This window comes from Ranitomeya variabilis, chromosome 6 (genome assembly GCF_051348905.1).
Source record: "Ranitomeya variabilis isolate aRanVar5 chromosome 6, aRanVar5.hap1, whole genome shotgun sequence".
Lineage (NCBI taxonomy): Eukaryota > Metazoa > Chordata > Amphibia > Anura > Dendrobatidae > Ranitomeya > Ranitomeya variabilis.
In genome coordinates, this window is record NC_135237.1 from 402,175,763 (window position 1) to 402,192,419 (window position 16,657).

A 16,657-nucleotide genomic window follows, 5' to 3' on the forward strand; every position below is an offset into this window, starting at 1 on the left:
GTAGTAATATAAACTGATCACTGGCGGGTAATGCAGTTAAAGGGAATCGGTCATGTAACTTTTGTTTTTATCTGCCCCCAATGTCTTGTTAGTCATGCAATGTGTATCACGAACATGGTTTTTACTCAATGAAAACACATCATTAGAAGGTAGCATCACAGACCTTCTGTTTGTCATCAGGGTGGCGCTTTGTATCGTGTCAGTCAGGGTCCTCTTCATATTATGCACACCCAACACAGTCTGATTGCCATTACTGGCTCGGTCACGGCAGCTGCCTAGCAAATCCAGTGCTTGCGCCCTGCCTGTCAGCTCCCCGGGCATGCGTACCGAATCTGGGGGCATGTGCCCAGCTTCATCTTATATGTGTGCATTTCATCAGTCTCACTATGCCAAAACCAGGAGAACAGGGGTTCATTCTTCCAATTAGTTTTTCTCTGTAAGTTACACTCCTGGTTTTTGGCAGACTAAGGCCATGTTCACACTTTGCGGGTTTTACCGCGGATCCGCGGCGATTTTGATGCTGCGGGTCCGCAGCAGTTTCCATAGCGTTTACATTTACATGTAAACCCTATGGAAACCGCAATCCGCTGTGCACATGCTGCGGGAAAAAACGCGCAGAAACGCAGCGGTTTACATTCCGCAGCATGTCACTTCTTTGATCAGAATCGCTGCGATTCTGCACACATAGGAATGCATTGATCCGCTAACTTCCCGCATGGGGCTGTGCCCACGATGTGGGAAGTAAGCGGATAATGTGCAGATGGTACCCGGGGTGGAGGAGAGGAGACTCTCCTCCATGCCCTGGGAACCATATTAGTGTAAAAAAAAAAAAAGAATTAAAATAAAAAATAATGATATACTCACCTCTCAGCGCTGCACGCGGCCGTCCGGTATCAGGGTTGGTTTGCGAGCACGACCTGCGGTGACGTCGCCGTCACATGACCGTGACGTCACAAAGGTCCTTCTCGCACAGCATCTTTGGAACCGGACCGCCGCGTGCAGCGCCGAGGAGATCGGGACGTCAGAGGGTGAGTATAAACCATTTTTTATTATTTTTTACATTACTATTGATGCTGCATATTGCTGCATATGCAGCATCAATAGTATAGGAGTAAACCCGCAGCGGAAACCGCGATAAATCTGCAGGGATAACCGCAGCGGTTTTTCCCTGCAGATTTATCAAATCCGCTGCGGGAGAACCCGCAGAGGACCCCGCAAAGTGTGAACGTGGCCTAACACTGCTGAAAAATCACTGACATCTAAATGAGCCCTTAAGGTGCCTGCAGACGAACATGAGAAAAAATCATACAGAAAACTCCGATGGAGCATGGATGGAAAATTAGAACAAAATCATCCAAGGATCTGTTTTCATACAAGTGCATTAAAATATGTACAGTAGTGTTCAAAATAACAGTCCAATATGACCAGATAAATCACTATTTTTGGTATAAATTATATTACCACATGTCAAACAATTTACCTGTTGCGGTAGGATTCTAATAAAACCAACAGACTCGGCATTCATGATCTGCAGGTTTTTGAGCCTGTGTTTTAGATTAATTGAAAGGGTGTGTGATCAAAATAATGGCAGTGTGGAATTCAATTATTGAGATCAATCATTCTGTGAAGAAAAAGGTGTGAATCAGGTGGCCCTTATTTATGGGTGAAGCCAGGACATGGCGTACATGCATTTCTCTTTATAAGCCTGAGAAATATGGGACATTTGAGACATTATTTAGAAGAACAGCGTACTTAAAAGTTGATTGGAGAGGGTAAAACTTATAAAGAAGAACAGGCAATGATAGGCTGATCAGCTAAAATGATCTCCAATGCTTAATGGAAAGCCCAACCAAAGTGACGTGGAAGAAAATGGAAGACTACCATTCGAATGAATGGAATAATAGCCATAATGGCAAAGACTCAGCCAATGATCAGCTCCAGGATGATCAAAGACAGTCTCAAGTTACCTGTGAGTACTGTGACAGTTAGCAAGGGATTAGCTTCACACAGGCATCTTCTAAGAAGTCCCCGCAAAGTTCCACAGTTAAAAAAAAAAAAAAAAAAAAAAAAGGCATGGACTGAAGCAGATACAATTTGCCAAAGAACACATCAATTGGCCTTAAAAAAAAACCAAACAAACAAAAAAAAACAAAACGGGAAAACATTTTGTGGACTGATGAAAGTAAAATTATTTTTGGGTTCAAGGGCTGGACTGGTCGTCAGACGACCCCCCAAACTCTGCATTCAAGCAACAGTAGGCTCTGAATGAAGCATGGTGGTGCAAGCATCATGATATGGGCATGTTTCTCTTGCTACGGTGTCAGACCTATTTACCGCATACCAGGGATCATGAACCAGTTTGCATATATTAAAATAGTTGAAGAAGTCATGATGCCTTATGCTGAAGAGGATATGCCCTTGAAATGGGTGTTTCAACAACACAGCGACCCTAAACACACCAGTAAACATGCTAAATCTTGATTCCAGTCCAACAAAATTTAGGTTATGGAGTGGCCAGCCCAATTCCCCAGACCTTAAACCTATAGAACACTTGTGGGGTGACATAAAAAATTTAATTTCTGAAGCAAAGCCAACAAATGCCAAAAAATTGTGGGATGTAGTCCAAGCATCCTGGGCTGCAACAACAGTTGACAGGGGCAGAAGCTGGTTGACTCTATGCAACATAGATGTGAAACAGTTCTAAAAAATGTGGGTATACAACTAAATGTTAGGTTACTGATTACCAGGAATGGTGAAACCACACAAAAAAGTGCATATTGTGAGTTTGTAAAGACAAATGCAGACACTCATTTTTTGTAAAGTAGTAAATTATATACATTGCTCTTCAGGTTTTGCATTAGAGAACAGTGTGCAATGTTGCCTGCCAATGCTGGAAATAAAAACTAGTAGATTTTGTGATTAACTCATGTTTTTGAATACCCTGCTATTATTTTGAACACTACTGTACATGATCACACACAGTTTAGGTTAATAGAAACCTGTTCTGTAATTATAAATGGTATTATTTTGAAAAAGTGTTAAGTTAAAACATTGTAACAATGCTCCTAATAAAAGTTGTTGCATACATAAAAATTGTGGGGAGTGGAGTGAAAATAACTCAAACCAAGTAATGGGACAGTTTCCTTTCCTACATTTGTATGCTACATGGGAATGTGTCATGGTGACTTTTCCTCCAAAAAGAAAAGGGTTATATTTAAGTGGTCTGGTTAAAAAAGTCCCACTGCCCCCCCACCCCCCAAAAAAGGTGTAGGTGATGTAGACCTTTTTTTCACCAGGATCTTGGTTGTATTTTTTTTTTTTCTAAAAAAAAAAAAATAGGGGAATCGGTCACCTACTTTTTCGTATATAAGCTTCGGTCACTGTCATCAGGGGCTTATCTACAGCATTCTGTAATGCTGTAGATAAGCCTCCGATGTAACCTGAAAGATAAGAAAAACAAGTTAGATTATAGTCGGATGGGGGGGGCGGTCCGGTCTGGCGCCTCCCATCTTCATGCGATGACGTCTTCTTCCTTGCATCGTGTTCGGCGCAGGCGTACTTTGTCTGCCCTGTTGAGGACAGAGCAAAGTACTGTAGTGTGTAGGCGCCGGGAAAAGTCCGAGAAGCCCAGCGCCTGCAGTACTTTGCGCTGCCCTCAACAGGGCATTACAGAATGCTGTAGATAAGCCGCTGATGGCAGTGGCGGAAGCTTATATACAAAAAAGTAGGTGACATATTCCCTTTAAGGCTGCTATGTTAGCCTTCTTGCGCTTATCTCAATTCCTCAGCAAGGGCGAGTAATGATGTACTGACTTCTTGCCATTCTAGCTGTTTTATCTTCCTAAACCAATTGAGTTTCCATGGTTGTGTGTTTGGGATCCTTGTCTTGCTGAAATGTCCACCCTTGTTTCATCTTCATCATCCTGGTAGATTTTTATCAAGAATGTCTCCGGTACATTTGTCCATTCATCCTTCCTTCCTTCAATTACATAAAGCTTACCTGTTCAGTATGCTGAAAAACAGCCCCACACCAAGATGTTCACCACTCCAAAGTTCACTGTTGGTATGGTATTTTTTTTGAGTGATAAGACCGAGCCTTTTGACCTCCAAATTATGGTGTGCATTATGGGTTCCAAAGCGATCAATTTTGGTCTCATCTGACCTGATTATATTCTCACAGTATTTCACAAGCTTGCCAAAATGTTGAGCCAACTTTAAAAAGCACTCGAACATGATTTTGTTCAGCTATGAAGTCTTGTGTGCATAAAGGTAATGGAGGTTGAGTTCAAAACTTACAACTGATTCAAATAAAATATCTGGTCATTCTAGGTCTTTCTGCAGCTCTCTACAGGTGGTCCTTGGCTCTTGGACAACTCTGATAATTCTTTTCACTCCTGTGTGAAATCTGGCAGGGAGCACCTGTTGTAGAGTGATGTTCTTTCCACTTACGTATTATGGCCCCAACAGTGCTCACTGGAATCTTCACTAGTTGAAAAATTCTTCTATAACCAATGCCAGCAGTATATTTTGCAATAATAAGGTAACGAAGGTCTTGAGAGAGCTCCCTGGTTTTACCCATTATGAGAATAGTAATGAGACACCTTTTTGTAGGCACTGTTAAACCAGCTCGTATTTTTCACTAAGTGGCAGGATTGTTTTCGAATTACTGAAATTTCAGCTGGTGTCATGAATTTCTGTGGCTTTTTGCATCTTTCTTCATGTGCTCAATACTTTTTTTTTCCTGTCTTTTCTCATTTTTATATTAATGTATGGACATATATGGTTCCATTTCTTTGCCACCTTTAGAAATATATTTCCTCAGAAAATTGGTGATGTGTTGGAATACTTATTTCACCTGTTGCATGTGCTGGAGGCTTTCCTAGCGCATATGGTAAGCAAATTCAGACATCCATATAATCACAATCCAAGCTTGGGACGGTCATAAACAGACTGGCTATATGGGTCTCTTGCCTCATACTTAAAAATTTTGATGGGAGTGCTTCTTTATCCCCCTTAATGTATTGCAATAGTCCTATTTAGCACGTTGCACTTAGTTGCTCATTTTGCCTTTCTAACCAGCAAATTCCTCTTTTCTTTATTTAGAAAGTTTCTAGTTGCTGCAGAAATCATTCCTCTCTTCAGTACTGATGCAGCTGCTCTGCCCCTGCCCTGACTTTTGCAGCTGCTCTGCCCCTGCCCTGACTTTTCCAGTGACTTATGACTCATACAGGGAACATTGACCTCCTGTTTCTACATAGAAGTTACAAGGATTCAGCTAGTCAGTTTTTAATCATGTGATATCAAAGACCTAATGGAAAAAAACAGAAGAATTAAGTGGGTAGGAGGGCAAAATGAGCAATTGAAAGTACACAGTGCTATATCATATGATGACTGCAATATATTTAGAGGAAAACATTTTTGATGGGAGGAGAGCTTCTTTAACAGCCTCTTATTTCCCTGAGTTCAGGTTAGAAGTCCATCGGGCCAGTCCATGGATTACATCCCATACTCAAACTAATAAATACAGATATATCACTTAGTTTCATAGTACTGTTAAAGTAATAAAAAAAGTATGTATTTTTATGTTAAATACCCCTTTCTGCTATAAGTTTTCTCTGATGTTCTTTCAAGAAGACGGTGCTGAATATTTTACAAGGTGCAATGCTTCTTGAATAAAGCGCATCTTGGGGAGGGATCAGAAAACCAGTCAGTATCTACTACCATTTGCCTCACGCAGTACAACACATCTCTTTGAATAGAGCTGATCAGGTTGTTGATTGTGGCCTGAGGAATGTTGGTCCACTCCTTCTCCATGGCTATGAGAAGTTGCAGGATATGGACAGGACAATATGCTGTTATGTGCATACTCAATGGGGGGGAACATGTCTGTTGAGTTTGCTGCCAATGCAAGAACTGGCATTTTATCAGCTTCCAGGAATTGTGTACAGATCCTTGCAACATGGGGCCATGCATTGTCCTGCTGTAACATGAGGTGAAGGTCATGGATGAATGGCACAATGGGCCTCAGGATCTCCTTAGGCTATGCCTGTGCATTCAAAATGGCATCAATTAAATGCACCTATGTTCGTTGTCCATAACGGATGGATGTACTGCCAAATTCTCTGAAACACATTGGGAAAGCTCCAGAAAAAACCACATGCGGATTTCTGGCAGAAATGCCCAGTTTTTGTCAGGAAATTTCTGCAAGAAATCCTGAACATGTGCACATAGCCTAATAGTCTTGATATTCCACACCTGTGATGTGGTTGTATTATCTCGGCAACAGAGAAGTGCTCACTAACACAGATTTAGACAAATTTGTGAATGATATTTGAGAGAAAAAGGCCTTTTGTGTACATAAAGATGTAAGATTTTTTCTGAGTTCAGCTCATGAAAAATGGGAGAAAAAATGGTTTTCTTCAGCATAGTATCAATTCCACAATTCTATTACGACTAATAATGATTAGCGAATATATACTCGTTACTCAAGATTTCCCGAGCACGCTCGGGGGTCCTCCGAGTATTTTTTTAGTGCTCGGAGATTTAGTTTTTCTTGCCGCAGCTGAATGATTTACATCTGTTAGCCAGCATAAGTACATGTGGGGGTTGCCCGGTTGCTAGGGAATCCCCACATGTAATCAAGCAGGCTAACAGATGTAAATCATTCAGCTGCGGCAAGAAAAACTAAATCTCCGAGTATTTTTTAGTGCTCGGAGGACCCCTGAGCGTGCTCGAGAAATCTCGCATAACGAGTATATTCGCTCATCACTACTAATAATATAAACTTATTAATGGGGTTTTCCATAAAATGGAATCCCCAGGCACACTTTGATGTTAAAAAACAAACTGCTTTACTCAATGTACTTGGGTTCATCTCTGAATCTTCCCTGCTGTTCCCAGTGTTCATTACCAATAACTGAGCTTAGCAGCTATGCGCATGTAAACATGGATGAGCCACTGAAGTCATGGATTGGCTGCAGTGCCGCCGACGTGACATCATTGCAGCAGAGACTCAGCGCCTGACCTGGGGAGCGTGAATAAAGCAGGTTGTTTTTTTTTCCCTCCTTAAGAAAATGCTCTTCAGGACAACTTTTCTGCAAACGAGAAAACCCAATTAAAGGGAGCCAGTCATGCGAAATAACACTAGTAACCTGCAGATATGGGGTTGACACTATGCAGCATCGGCACCACGTTTTAGTCACTGCTCTGTGCATAGAGAGCAGCGGCTGTAACCACTCTCCCGGTGCTGACAAAGCTGGCTCAACATTACAATCGGCTGTCAGTCAGTACTGGGACAAAATGACTAAAACCGTGCCAGGGCCGCCCCTATGACTGGAAGCCAAATGCTGCCTGGGAGAATAAAACACGGCGTAAGAACGCTATGAACCTGCAGATTAACCTTCTATCTGCAAACTTTCAAGCACCACTGTATAAGCCAAGAAATGCCTCCAATTTATGCAATAAAAGGAGATTGAATGATTCCTAATCATGGCACCTGAAGACTTATGGTAACCTTGTCACAAATGCATTGTTAGCTCGCATCTCATGGGATCAGTCTATAGATGACTGATGCACTTAACTATCAAACAGATGCGTTAAAATGGCATAAGTCATGAATAGCTCAAAGTATCTGCTAAATGGATTCATGTACCATACAGCTATAGCTGCCATACAGCTGTATCAGTCACCTAAAACAAAGAACAACATACCTTTAGCAAATAGGTTTTCTGGGTTCTTCCTTTGGACCCCTTGGGATAGAAGTGCTTACTCTAATGTCATTCCGTTCACTTTATAGTATTAGACAGGGCCCTATGGACATGGGTTTTCTCTTGCATGTTAATGGGTTGCAGAAATCACATTCACATGCATGGGATGTGAATCACTGATGGATTTATCACAAACGCTGGCTTTGAATTTGGGCTGAAGCAGATGTCAAATCTCACACTTTTGACCATACACAGAAGAGATTTCTTGCTCACAAAAACAACTTTTGGCTTTCTAATAGTGATGAGTGAGCGTGCTCGGATATTGTGTTATCTGTGCATGTTTGGGTGTTATCAGAGTATCTCGGCATGCTCGAATAACATGGTCGAGCCCCATGGCTGCATGATCCTCAGCAGTTAGACAGCCGCAACACATGCAGCCGCTGGAGCACGCCCGAGATGCTCTAATAATACACGAGCAGGTTCGTATTACATGATAAGTAAGCTCGCTCATCACTACTTTCTAAGGAAGCTATAAACAGTTACTGGCTATTAGCCGAGACTTTCTGTAGTGGAGTAGACTTGGTCTGCCAAATTGAGTTTAAGTTTATGGTAAAGAGAACAGCAGCTGGCAGAGACCTATCTATGTTATAAATCATCTGGCCAAGGGGTCAAGAAGAGTAGATTAGTGGTAGCCTTCTACTGTTAGTTGTATGAGCAAGGCGTCACTAGTTCTCTTAAATCGCACAACCAAAAACATTTGTGCGACTGAAAATTCAACACATTTGATAAATTATACAACTGTGTCATAGTCTGATCATGTGATTGTTACACAGCTCTGAAAACTCTGGTGTAATTAGCTGAGCACGTGCATTGTTGTTGTAAGTCCAGGACAGAGCTTTTTCCACACGATAAGCTAGTCTTCAATGACCGCAAGCTTTCATCTTGAAATTTAGAAGGCATTTATATAGTATATTGGAAAAATTATTCATTATAGTGGATAATCTTTTATTTACTGAAATTATAACCCTTTATATGTTAATGGATATGTTATGTATAAATAAATTATACAAATATGAAACTTCAATATTTTGTATCTTATTGGAGAAATCTACTTTCCCTTCACACCTAAACTCAACATCCACAGTGTTTTGTCTTTAAGAGTAACCATTATTTTAATTTTTATAAATCAATGGTACATGTAAAAATAAGCAACCTTGTCATATATCTTATAAGAGAAATCTGCTTCTTTCTCCTTCTGGACCGATCATCATTTCTCGGTAGGAGAAGTTATAGGCTGGGGTCAGACTTGAGTGTGAGCCTCTTGCATCAATACCCGGCACTGCCGCCGGCACTCGGGACCGGAGCGTTCAGCAGCATAGAAATACATGCAGCCGCACACTTCGGGCCCGAGTGCCAGCAGCAGAGCCGGGTATTGAAGCGCGAGTTTCTCGCATCACTGTCTGACCCCGACCATAGACAGAGTTCCTTCTCCTGCCCACATAGGAGATGGTAATGTAACAATCTGTCTTCACGGACTACAGATTTTACCTGTGAATTGAGAATGTAAGATCAGTCCTGGAAGAAGACTATGCAGATTTCTCTGAGCTGATATATGATGAAGTTGCTTATTTTCAGGTCCATTATTTTTCCAGGTCCATTTATTTTTAGGTACATTAACTTATGAAATAACTAAACGGTTACATTTTAACAGATTCCTCTTAGAGTGCAGTTGACAATAGCATTTGTCGTCTTTCTGATCTGCATTAGTTATGTTTTTTTTTTTTTGTTCTTTATAAGTTCTTCAAAGATTACGTTAACAGTAAACTGAAAGTGCCAGGTACCTTGGCATATGCTGTGCAAAACGGTTTGCTCTGACCCATTTGGAGACTGAAGATTTTGTTTTTGTAGTGGTTGCTTTATATATTTTGCTGGATATGAATGTTTAAAAACACAGCAGGATAAGTGGAACTTCTTGGAGCTTTATACTTAATGCTTCTCCTCTTTTCTAGGGATTGATAACAGATGAAAATTTTTCCCTTGAAAAATGCTTTTTACCAACAGAGAACACGGTCATCTACATCTACTGTATAGCTGGAGCGCTCGGTTTCTCTGCAGCAATTGTTTGGCTGCCACTGAATTTTTTAAAATCACTTTACGCCACAAAACAAAAGCCAGTATAATGTTCCATTAGATCAAGTCTGAGCTTACTTTTCTCTACAATAGACCAGTGCATTTTACAAATATATATTTATTAAATTATGTACCTGTACAATGTGATTGTTACCTATAAATTAAGAAAAGAAAATTCATTGATGTAACAGCCGCAGCACAGCCCGTATCTGCCCAGCGTGGTGGGACTTTCAAGTCATCTGATGGACAGTGTCCTTCTTCATTGCTGAAGCCAACGTGAAGGTCCGTGCTCAGTGTCGGAGATTATTTTTAGAAGAATAAATGTGGTTGTTGATATTCATTTTGTATATTCAGTTTGGTTAAAAATTATAACATTCTAGGATTATTATATTTTTTAAATCTGTCATGAGCAGTCCTAGCTGTTTATATGGGTTTAGCCAGAGGAAAAGGACATTATGATCTAGTCAACTAACTTATGATAAAATGTACAAATATGATCCATTGGGACGGATACATAAAAATGATTTTTCAAAAAGGTTATTGGTCTGTTAGATGTTATGTGATTTTGATAACTTTTGAGCAATCTTCCAGACTTTCTTTAGTTACCATTGCATGTAAAATACCACGACACCTCCCAATACATGGGTACATAGATGGTAACTAGAGGACAGATAGTAATCAACAAATCTGAAATAATATAGTGGTAAACGACATTGCCAATCAGCGGTCTATGTACACTAGCAGGTTGCATTTCAGATGGAGACGGAATGAGGTGTGATAGATTGTTCTCAGTAACACAGATCCTGTTTCCATTGAAGGATGCGCTGCCAGGAACAATGATCTTTTGGGAAACCGAAAGATCATCTCACCTGACGATGGTTTTTTTTTTGCTAGTAGAGAACACAGGAGAGTTTCTGTGTATGGAGGAGTAGGGAAAGATAGCTGCCAACTGAACCATAGTTTGTCCGACAGCAATCTTATGTATGGGGCCCCTTGAAAGACTTGTAACCGCTGTTATTGCAATAGTAAATTTAGACAATGTACATGTTATCTCTTGACAAAGATAATCTAGACTCACATATAGAAAACACCCAAGTATAAAATATAAAGCAGTGTAGTAGTTACTAAAAAGGACATGCCTTATTGCTACAGCAGTTCTTTCTTTGTACGTGTGTATACCTATATATACACGCACATATATAGTATTGTACCACAACTTTTTTTATAGAGAACATTTGCATAAGTTATTCAAGTTTGAGAAATATATTCACACGTCAATTCTATTATATTTAAAATAAACCAGCTTTCTAATGTGTCTCTTTATTAAAAGAGAAATTAAAATGTCATCTTGTAATTTATCAGGCTAGACAGAGATTTCAATCTTTTTGTTTTTCCTCCTCCTCAACAACATCATGTTACCACCTGGCACAATGACAGTCGCTGCCGCTGTGATAAAAGTAGGAAAGCTTTACCCAGTGCAGCCATAGTATCGCTTCCTTGAAACATTCACAGTATTCTTGTGGCAATTGTGTGAATGCTAAATCCATGTTGCAAAAAAAAAAAAAAAATTTATAAAATAAAACGATTTTCTAAAATAAATCTTTAAAGTTTTGAATAAATCCTTGGTTCCAATTGAAACACAAATGGATTCCAATATTATTATTATTATTTTTTTTTTTAAAGCTGAGACTCCACTTCCTCCAGCGCCTGCACATAAAAACATAGGGAAAACAAAACAAAAAAAAGGCATGTTTGCTGCAACAACTGGTCATTGTAGGACCTTATTTGTAAAGGTAAGTGGTTAATTTGCATAATTTAATTTTTTTTGTTTCGTCTTTTTCTTTTTTTGTACTAAAGAGCATTTCCTTCTTTTTATATAAACCAGAAAAAAAACTAAATTCTACAGATAGTTCCTACCCGCAGTCACAGCTGCAGGCAAGTTTTGACATCAAGCTGTACAGCGCAATCAAAAACATACTTACATATTAGCTCATTTTACAGGTACAGCCATAATCAAGGCACAAAGATCTTCTACAAGTATTATTTTTTTCAATAAAGTTGTACAAAATAATATTACATTTTACATCTGTACATTATAATAAACCAGCAGTTAAACAAAATTGAAAAGAAAAAAAATTATCTATATAGAGGACTAACGCCCAGTAATGATCTAAGGCTAAAAAGATCATCTGTGGACAGAACGCATAATATCAGTGAGGGTGGTAATTGTTTTTTTCATATATATATATATTTTTATCTTTTTTTCTTCTCTTTTCTGCCTTGACGTGAGAGGCTGAAAGCAGCTGCAGTTTGAATGCCTGAGGTGTGCAGAAACACTTAGCCACAATACACCATAACAAATAAAAGGTAAAAAAAATTGCTTGACTTTGCCTCTTCATTACCTAGTCTATGTACTGTCCCAGAAAAATGCTTTCAACTCCTCCGTGTCACAAAAGGCCTGCAGCCCACTGCTCTGCAATGTCTTACAAGCCTCTCCCTTCCCCTGAAGGCGCAAAGAGCAGAGGTCACTTGACCAGTTGACCTGCAACTCAACAAATGCTGAACCTGGGACATTAATAAATATTTCTGGTGCTGCTACATTGCATGTGTAGTTCCTCGACAGTTGTTCATTTTTTTTTCTTTTTTCTTTTTTTTTTACCTGATACAAAGTGCATTATTTCATTTTTCCTCCATCAAGTACTCTTCAGTGTCATGTTAAAGAAAAATAGCTATAATAAAATAAAGTAAACCCACACAGGGTATAATTTGCAAGGGCAAGAGCCCGTAAGTTAAAAAAAAAATAATAAAAAAAAATGCTAGAAGAACAGAGGTAGCCCAAGGCTTAGTGGAATGGTATTAAACCTTTCTTGTTCTGAGAGCCATTTAAAGCAAAGCTACTATTAAAAAAATATTTGTCCCTTCTCTGTCGAAGAGGTCAGACTCTTCGTCGGTATTCTATTGAAATCAGCGCATCTCATCGTTACCCCAGAGGGGCGACTTCGTTTTCCCTGGCTCTAAAATATGTAAATCCTTATATAATTTATTTCTTTCTGTCTATATATATATATTTTATATCAACGTTTAATAACATGAACTTTAGAAAGGTGCAGTCTGTGATATAAAAAAAAGAAAAGAAAACAACAACTTGATATTGCCTCTCAGGACATTGCATCTCTAGCTCATCTCTGCATTTTCACAGACAGCTATGTAACAGTTTTCTAAATAATTAGGAGTGTGTAGAGGGATTGTTATTATTTCCCATTGGAAAATAAAATCATTCTTGTGTCTTCCCATCAAACCCATCCTCCGACCCGGCCTACAATCTTACTGCAGACTCGATGGCAGCACAATCCAGTGGCGACTGCTCAATGAGAACATGAAGCTTCATCTTTGCCTTTCAGCCCACAACTTCCAGGACCCACATTTCTTTCCACAATGTGTGCACGCTAAAGTGTTTCCATTTTGTGAAGTGAACGGACAGCAAACCATCCAGATCACTAGAACCGAAGCGCGACGTACACCGTTCTGCAGTGGTGTCACCAGATCCTTGTGAATCAATAGCATAAATATATTAGCTCTGTCCACAAAATGTGTAGACTACATTTCTTATAGGCACATTTTAAAAGATACCAACACCCCCTAGGAATTTAGGGTGATCTTGTAGTATTGAGTGTAACTGTACCCGGGATGTAATGTGGCAGGAGGGGATATGAGAAGCATCTGCCCATTGCATGCTCAGCCTAGCTAGAAGAGGCGTGCAAGAATTCTTCAGCCGGCAAAGCTGCAGAAGTGACAGTATGGGGGCACACTATATATGTGAAGATAGAATTGGGGGGGCTACCTTATGATCCCGCCTTTTACAAAAGTGGCTGCGAAAGTGAGAAGTGCTAGATTTACTAAGGATACACAAGTTGCAAAAGCTTAAATCTATGCTCTGATAAAAGGCCAATAGGTTTCCTAGTTACGGGAGTGAGCAGCACTGGTTTAGTGGAATGATATATATATAAAAAAAAAATTGTGAGACAAAACAAGGACAGAAAATGCCCTCTCTCATAAAACACAAAAGTTAGGGAGGGGAAAAAAAACCTTTCTGAACAAAAATATCAAAATAAAAGGGTAGAAGCCTAGAAAAAGTGCGCTGTGGGGATATTCCACCCTGTGTGGAGCAGTACAGAGGAAAGAGACAGAAAAGTAGCAAAGTATTTAAAACCACAGGCTCCACGGTGAGAACGATTACAAGAGTTCATATTGGCGGAGGTGCATTCTCTGGATGATATCTCGACAGTCATTGAAAACTCTGCGAATGTTCTCCGTGTCTACGGCACAGGTAAAATGAGGGTAGCAGTAATGTCTTCCATCGCCACTTGCCGTGCTTATCCTCTGCGCAAACAAAAACAAAATGTCTCCTTTTAGATTCTCACATTAATACCATTTATATTTTCAAGAGCACAAATGCATTATAACAAACTGTGATACTAATGTTCTGCAAAATAAAAGTTAAGATCAATACGACATTTTAGGTTCTCTCCACAAAGCAGACTGGTTTTCCCAATATTCTGCGATAACGTGTATATTAATTTTCTAAAGCATTTTCACACTAAGAGCCGCTTTTCTCATATTTCTGCTATGTACACGCTGTACACACTAATTGGGCTGCCTTTTCAGCACAAGGTTTGTAAAGAGAGTAGATTCTCCCTCTAAGGCCGGCCTCACACTAGCGAGTTTTACGGACGTATGAGCGCAGAAAATACACCCGTAAAATACGCATAACACGCGGCCCAATGATTCCCTATGTCCCAGCTCCTATCAGCCGTATATTACGGATCCGTATTATACGGTCTTGTACGGCCGTACAAAATTGCAGCATGCTGCGTTTGTCACCGTATTGCGCAAAAAAAAAATCGCCAATGAAAGTCTATGGGGGGCGAGAAAAATACGGATTACACACGGACCAGCAGTGTGACCTGTGAGAAATACGCACCGGTGTTAGAGAGAAAAGCCGGTAATTCAATTGCCAGTTACAAGTGACTGGCACACTCCAGACGTGTTGTGATGCAAAATGGGGGTTTATTATACATACAGTTATACACAAACGTTTCGGTCGTTATTGGACCTTCATCAGTGTGCTAAGTTACTAGTATGTTGGAGGAGCCCCCAAAAAAGGTTAGACCTAAGTTGCATCAGAAAAAAGCCTGAAAATGTAGAATTCAGGTTGTAGGGACAGTCTGCAGATGCAGGGAAGTGTGTCACAAGTGACACTATCCGCCCAGTAAATCAGGAGCCACGCGGTATCGCCGCTGGTATGGGCTAAAGGGAAGTGCGCGCTATCCGCATTACTGCTGCACAAGGTGGCTCTTTTAGTTTATAACGGCTGGAGGGGGTGACAGTGGCCCTTTAAATATAAATACAGAATATATATATATATGTATATATGTTTTAACGAACATTTGAGCACATAAATCCATTAGATGTTGGTTTTGCAAGCCTGCGAGAAAATATCGCAGTACGGATGCCATACGGATTACATACGGAGGATGCCATGTGCAAAATACGCTGACACACCCTGCCTACGGATGACATACGGATCACTATTTTGGGGACTTTTCTGCGTATTACGGCCGTAAAAAACGGACCGTATTTACATACGCTGAGTGTGACGCCGGCCTAATACAGGAGTGGGGAACTTCAGGTCCCAGGGCCATTTACGGCCCTCAATGACCTTTTATCAGGCCCCCGGGCAGATTCTCAGGGACTACATTCTTGGGCAGGGAGGTGTATTTTGATTACAACCAACGCATTAATTTCTTCTTGCTCTGTTAGCAAACACACGCAGTGTTCACTACTGAAGGGCATGCAATGAAAGATTACGTCCTGAAACCAGTGCCAGAGTCAGGATGCACTTTGTGGGCGGAGTTTGTACGGCCCCGAAGGATGGAATAAATATCCAAATGGCCCTTGGCAGAAGAAAGATTACCCACCCCTGCTCTAATAGGTAAATGATGATCTGCCTGCCAGAAGCTGGATATAGGACCACCCAATATGAGCAGGTTATCATACAATTTGGATTACTTGGTCTGGGCATTGAAATAAGACATTGTTGAGATGAGCATATCCTTAGAAAAATGCAAGTGAATGGAGCAGCTCAAATATACTTTTTTAAATTGCTCTTTTACAAATACATGTACAAAATGGCCATACTTATGAGAATACGCATAAAAAAACAATTTAAATTTTTTTAATGTAAAACAAAAATGCGACCCTTGTCATGCAGCAGCCAGAACCCGGCCTACGAGTTGGCTTTAAGTGACCAGGAAAATAATTTGTGGAACTTGTAAGGCGCTTAAAGATTTTTATCATATGCCTTCACCTATATCCTTCTTTTAGATTACAGAAATATTTCGTATTCAATAGATGTGTGATTTTGATACAATTAACACTGAACTTCATTAGTGTGTGAAAATAAGAGCTTAACCAAGTACCAACATCACTTACTAAAAATTCATCTCTAATGAAAAACTTGGCCCTCGTCACTTTGGGATCTTCTCCTACGTCTGGTATTGCTGCAACAAATATTTAGACAGTTTAGAATAATATAGACAGAAAAATGCAGATTCCAACAACCAAACAGAACAATTAGTGTGAACTTCTAGTCCCATTTGCTCGGGTGGTTTATTTCCAAAACTTATGGGTCTAGTTCCTGGTCATGCCCAAGGGAATTACTGATACACCTTATGAGATAACAAGCTTGTGGCCAACATTGGATAAGGCCCGTACAAGGGTGGTCTTTGCATGATAATTATTCACATAAGTGAGTTGTAAGA

General features: G+C 40.0%; 2 protein-coding genes across 10 annotated transcripts in view; one reads left to right on the forward strand and one right to left on the reverse strand.

Annotated features, from left to right (window-relative positions):
* The window catches only part of MPPE1 (metallophosphoesterase 1), a 95,185-nt gene extending 82,893 nt beyond the window's left edge, over window positions 1-12,292 (forward strand). For 6 of the 7 annotated variants that reach the window (XM_077270176.1, XM_077270182.1, XM_077270179.1 and 3 more), the window contains one exon: window positions 9,716-12,292. In XM_077270176.1, coding sequence (XP_077126291.1) covers window positions 9,716-9,886 — 171 coding nt within the window. In that variant the 3' untranslated portion in view covers window positions 9,887-12,292. The remainder of the gene's footprint in view (window positions 1-9,715) is intronic. The other variant, XM_077270183.1, reaches the window with a different exon arrangement.
* GNAL (G protein subunit alpha L) overlaps window positions 11,864-16,657 on the reverse strand; it is a 336,050-nt gene continuing 331,256 nt past the window's right edge. For all 3 annotated transcript variants that reach the window (XM_077270173.1, XM_077270175.1, XM_077270174.1), the window contains 2 exons: window positions 16,329-16,396; window positions 11,864-14,216 (listed from right to left, as the gene is read on the reverse strand). In XM_077270173.1, coding sequence (XP_077126288.1) covers window positions 14,070-14,216; window positions 16,329-16,396 — 215 coding nt within the window. In that variant the 3' untranslated portion in view covers window positions 11,864-14,069. The remainder of the gene's footprint in view (window positions 14,217-16,328; window positions 16,397-16,657) is intronic.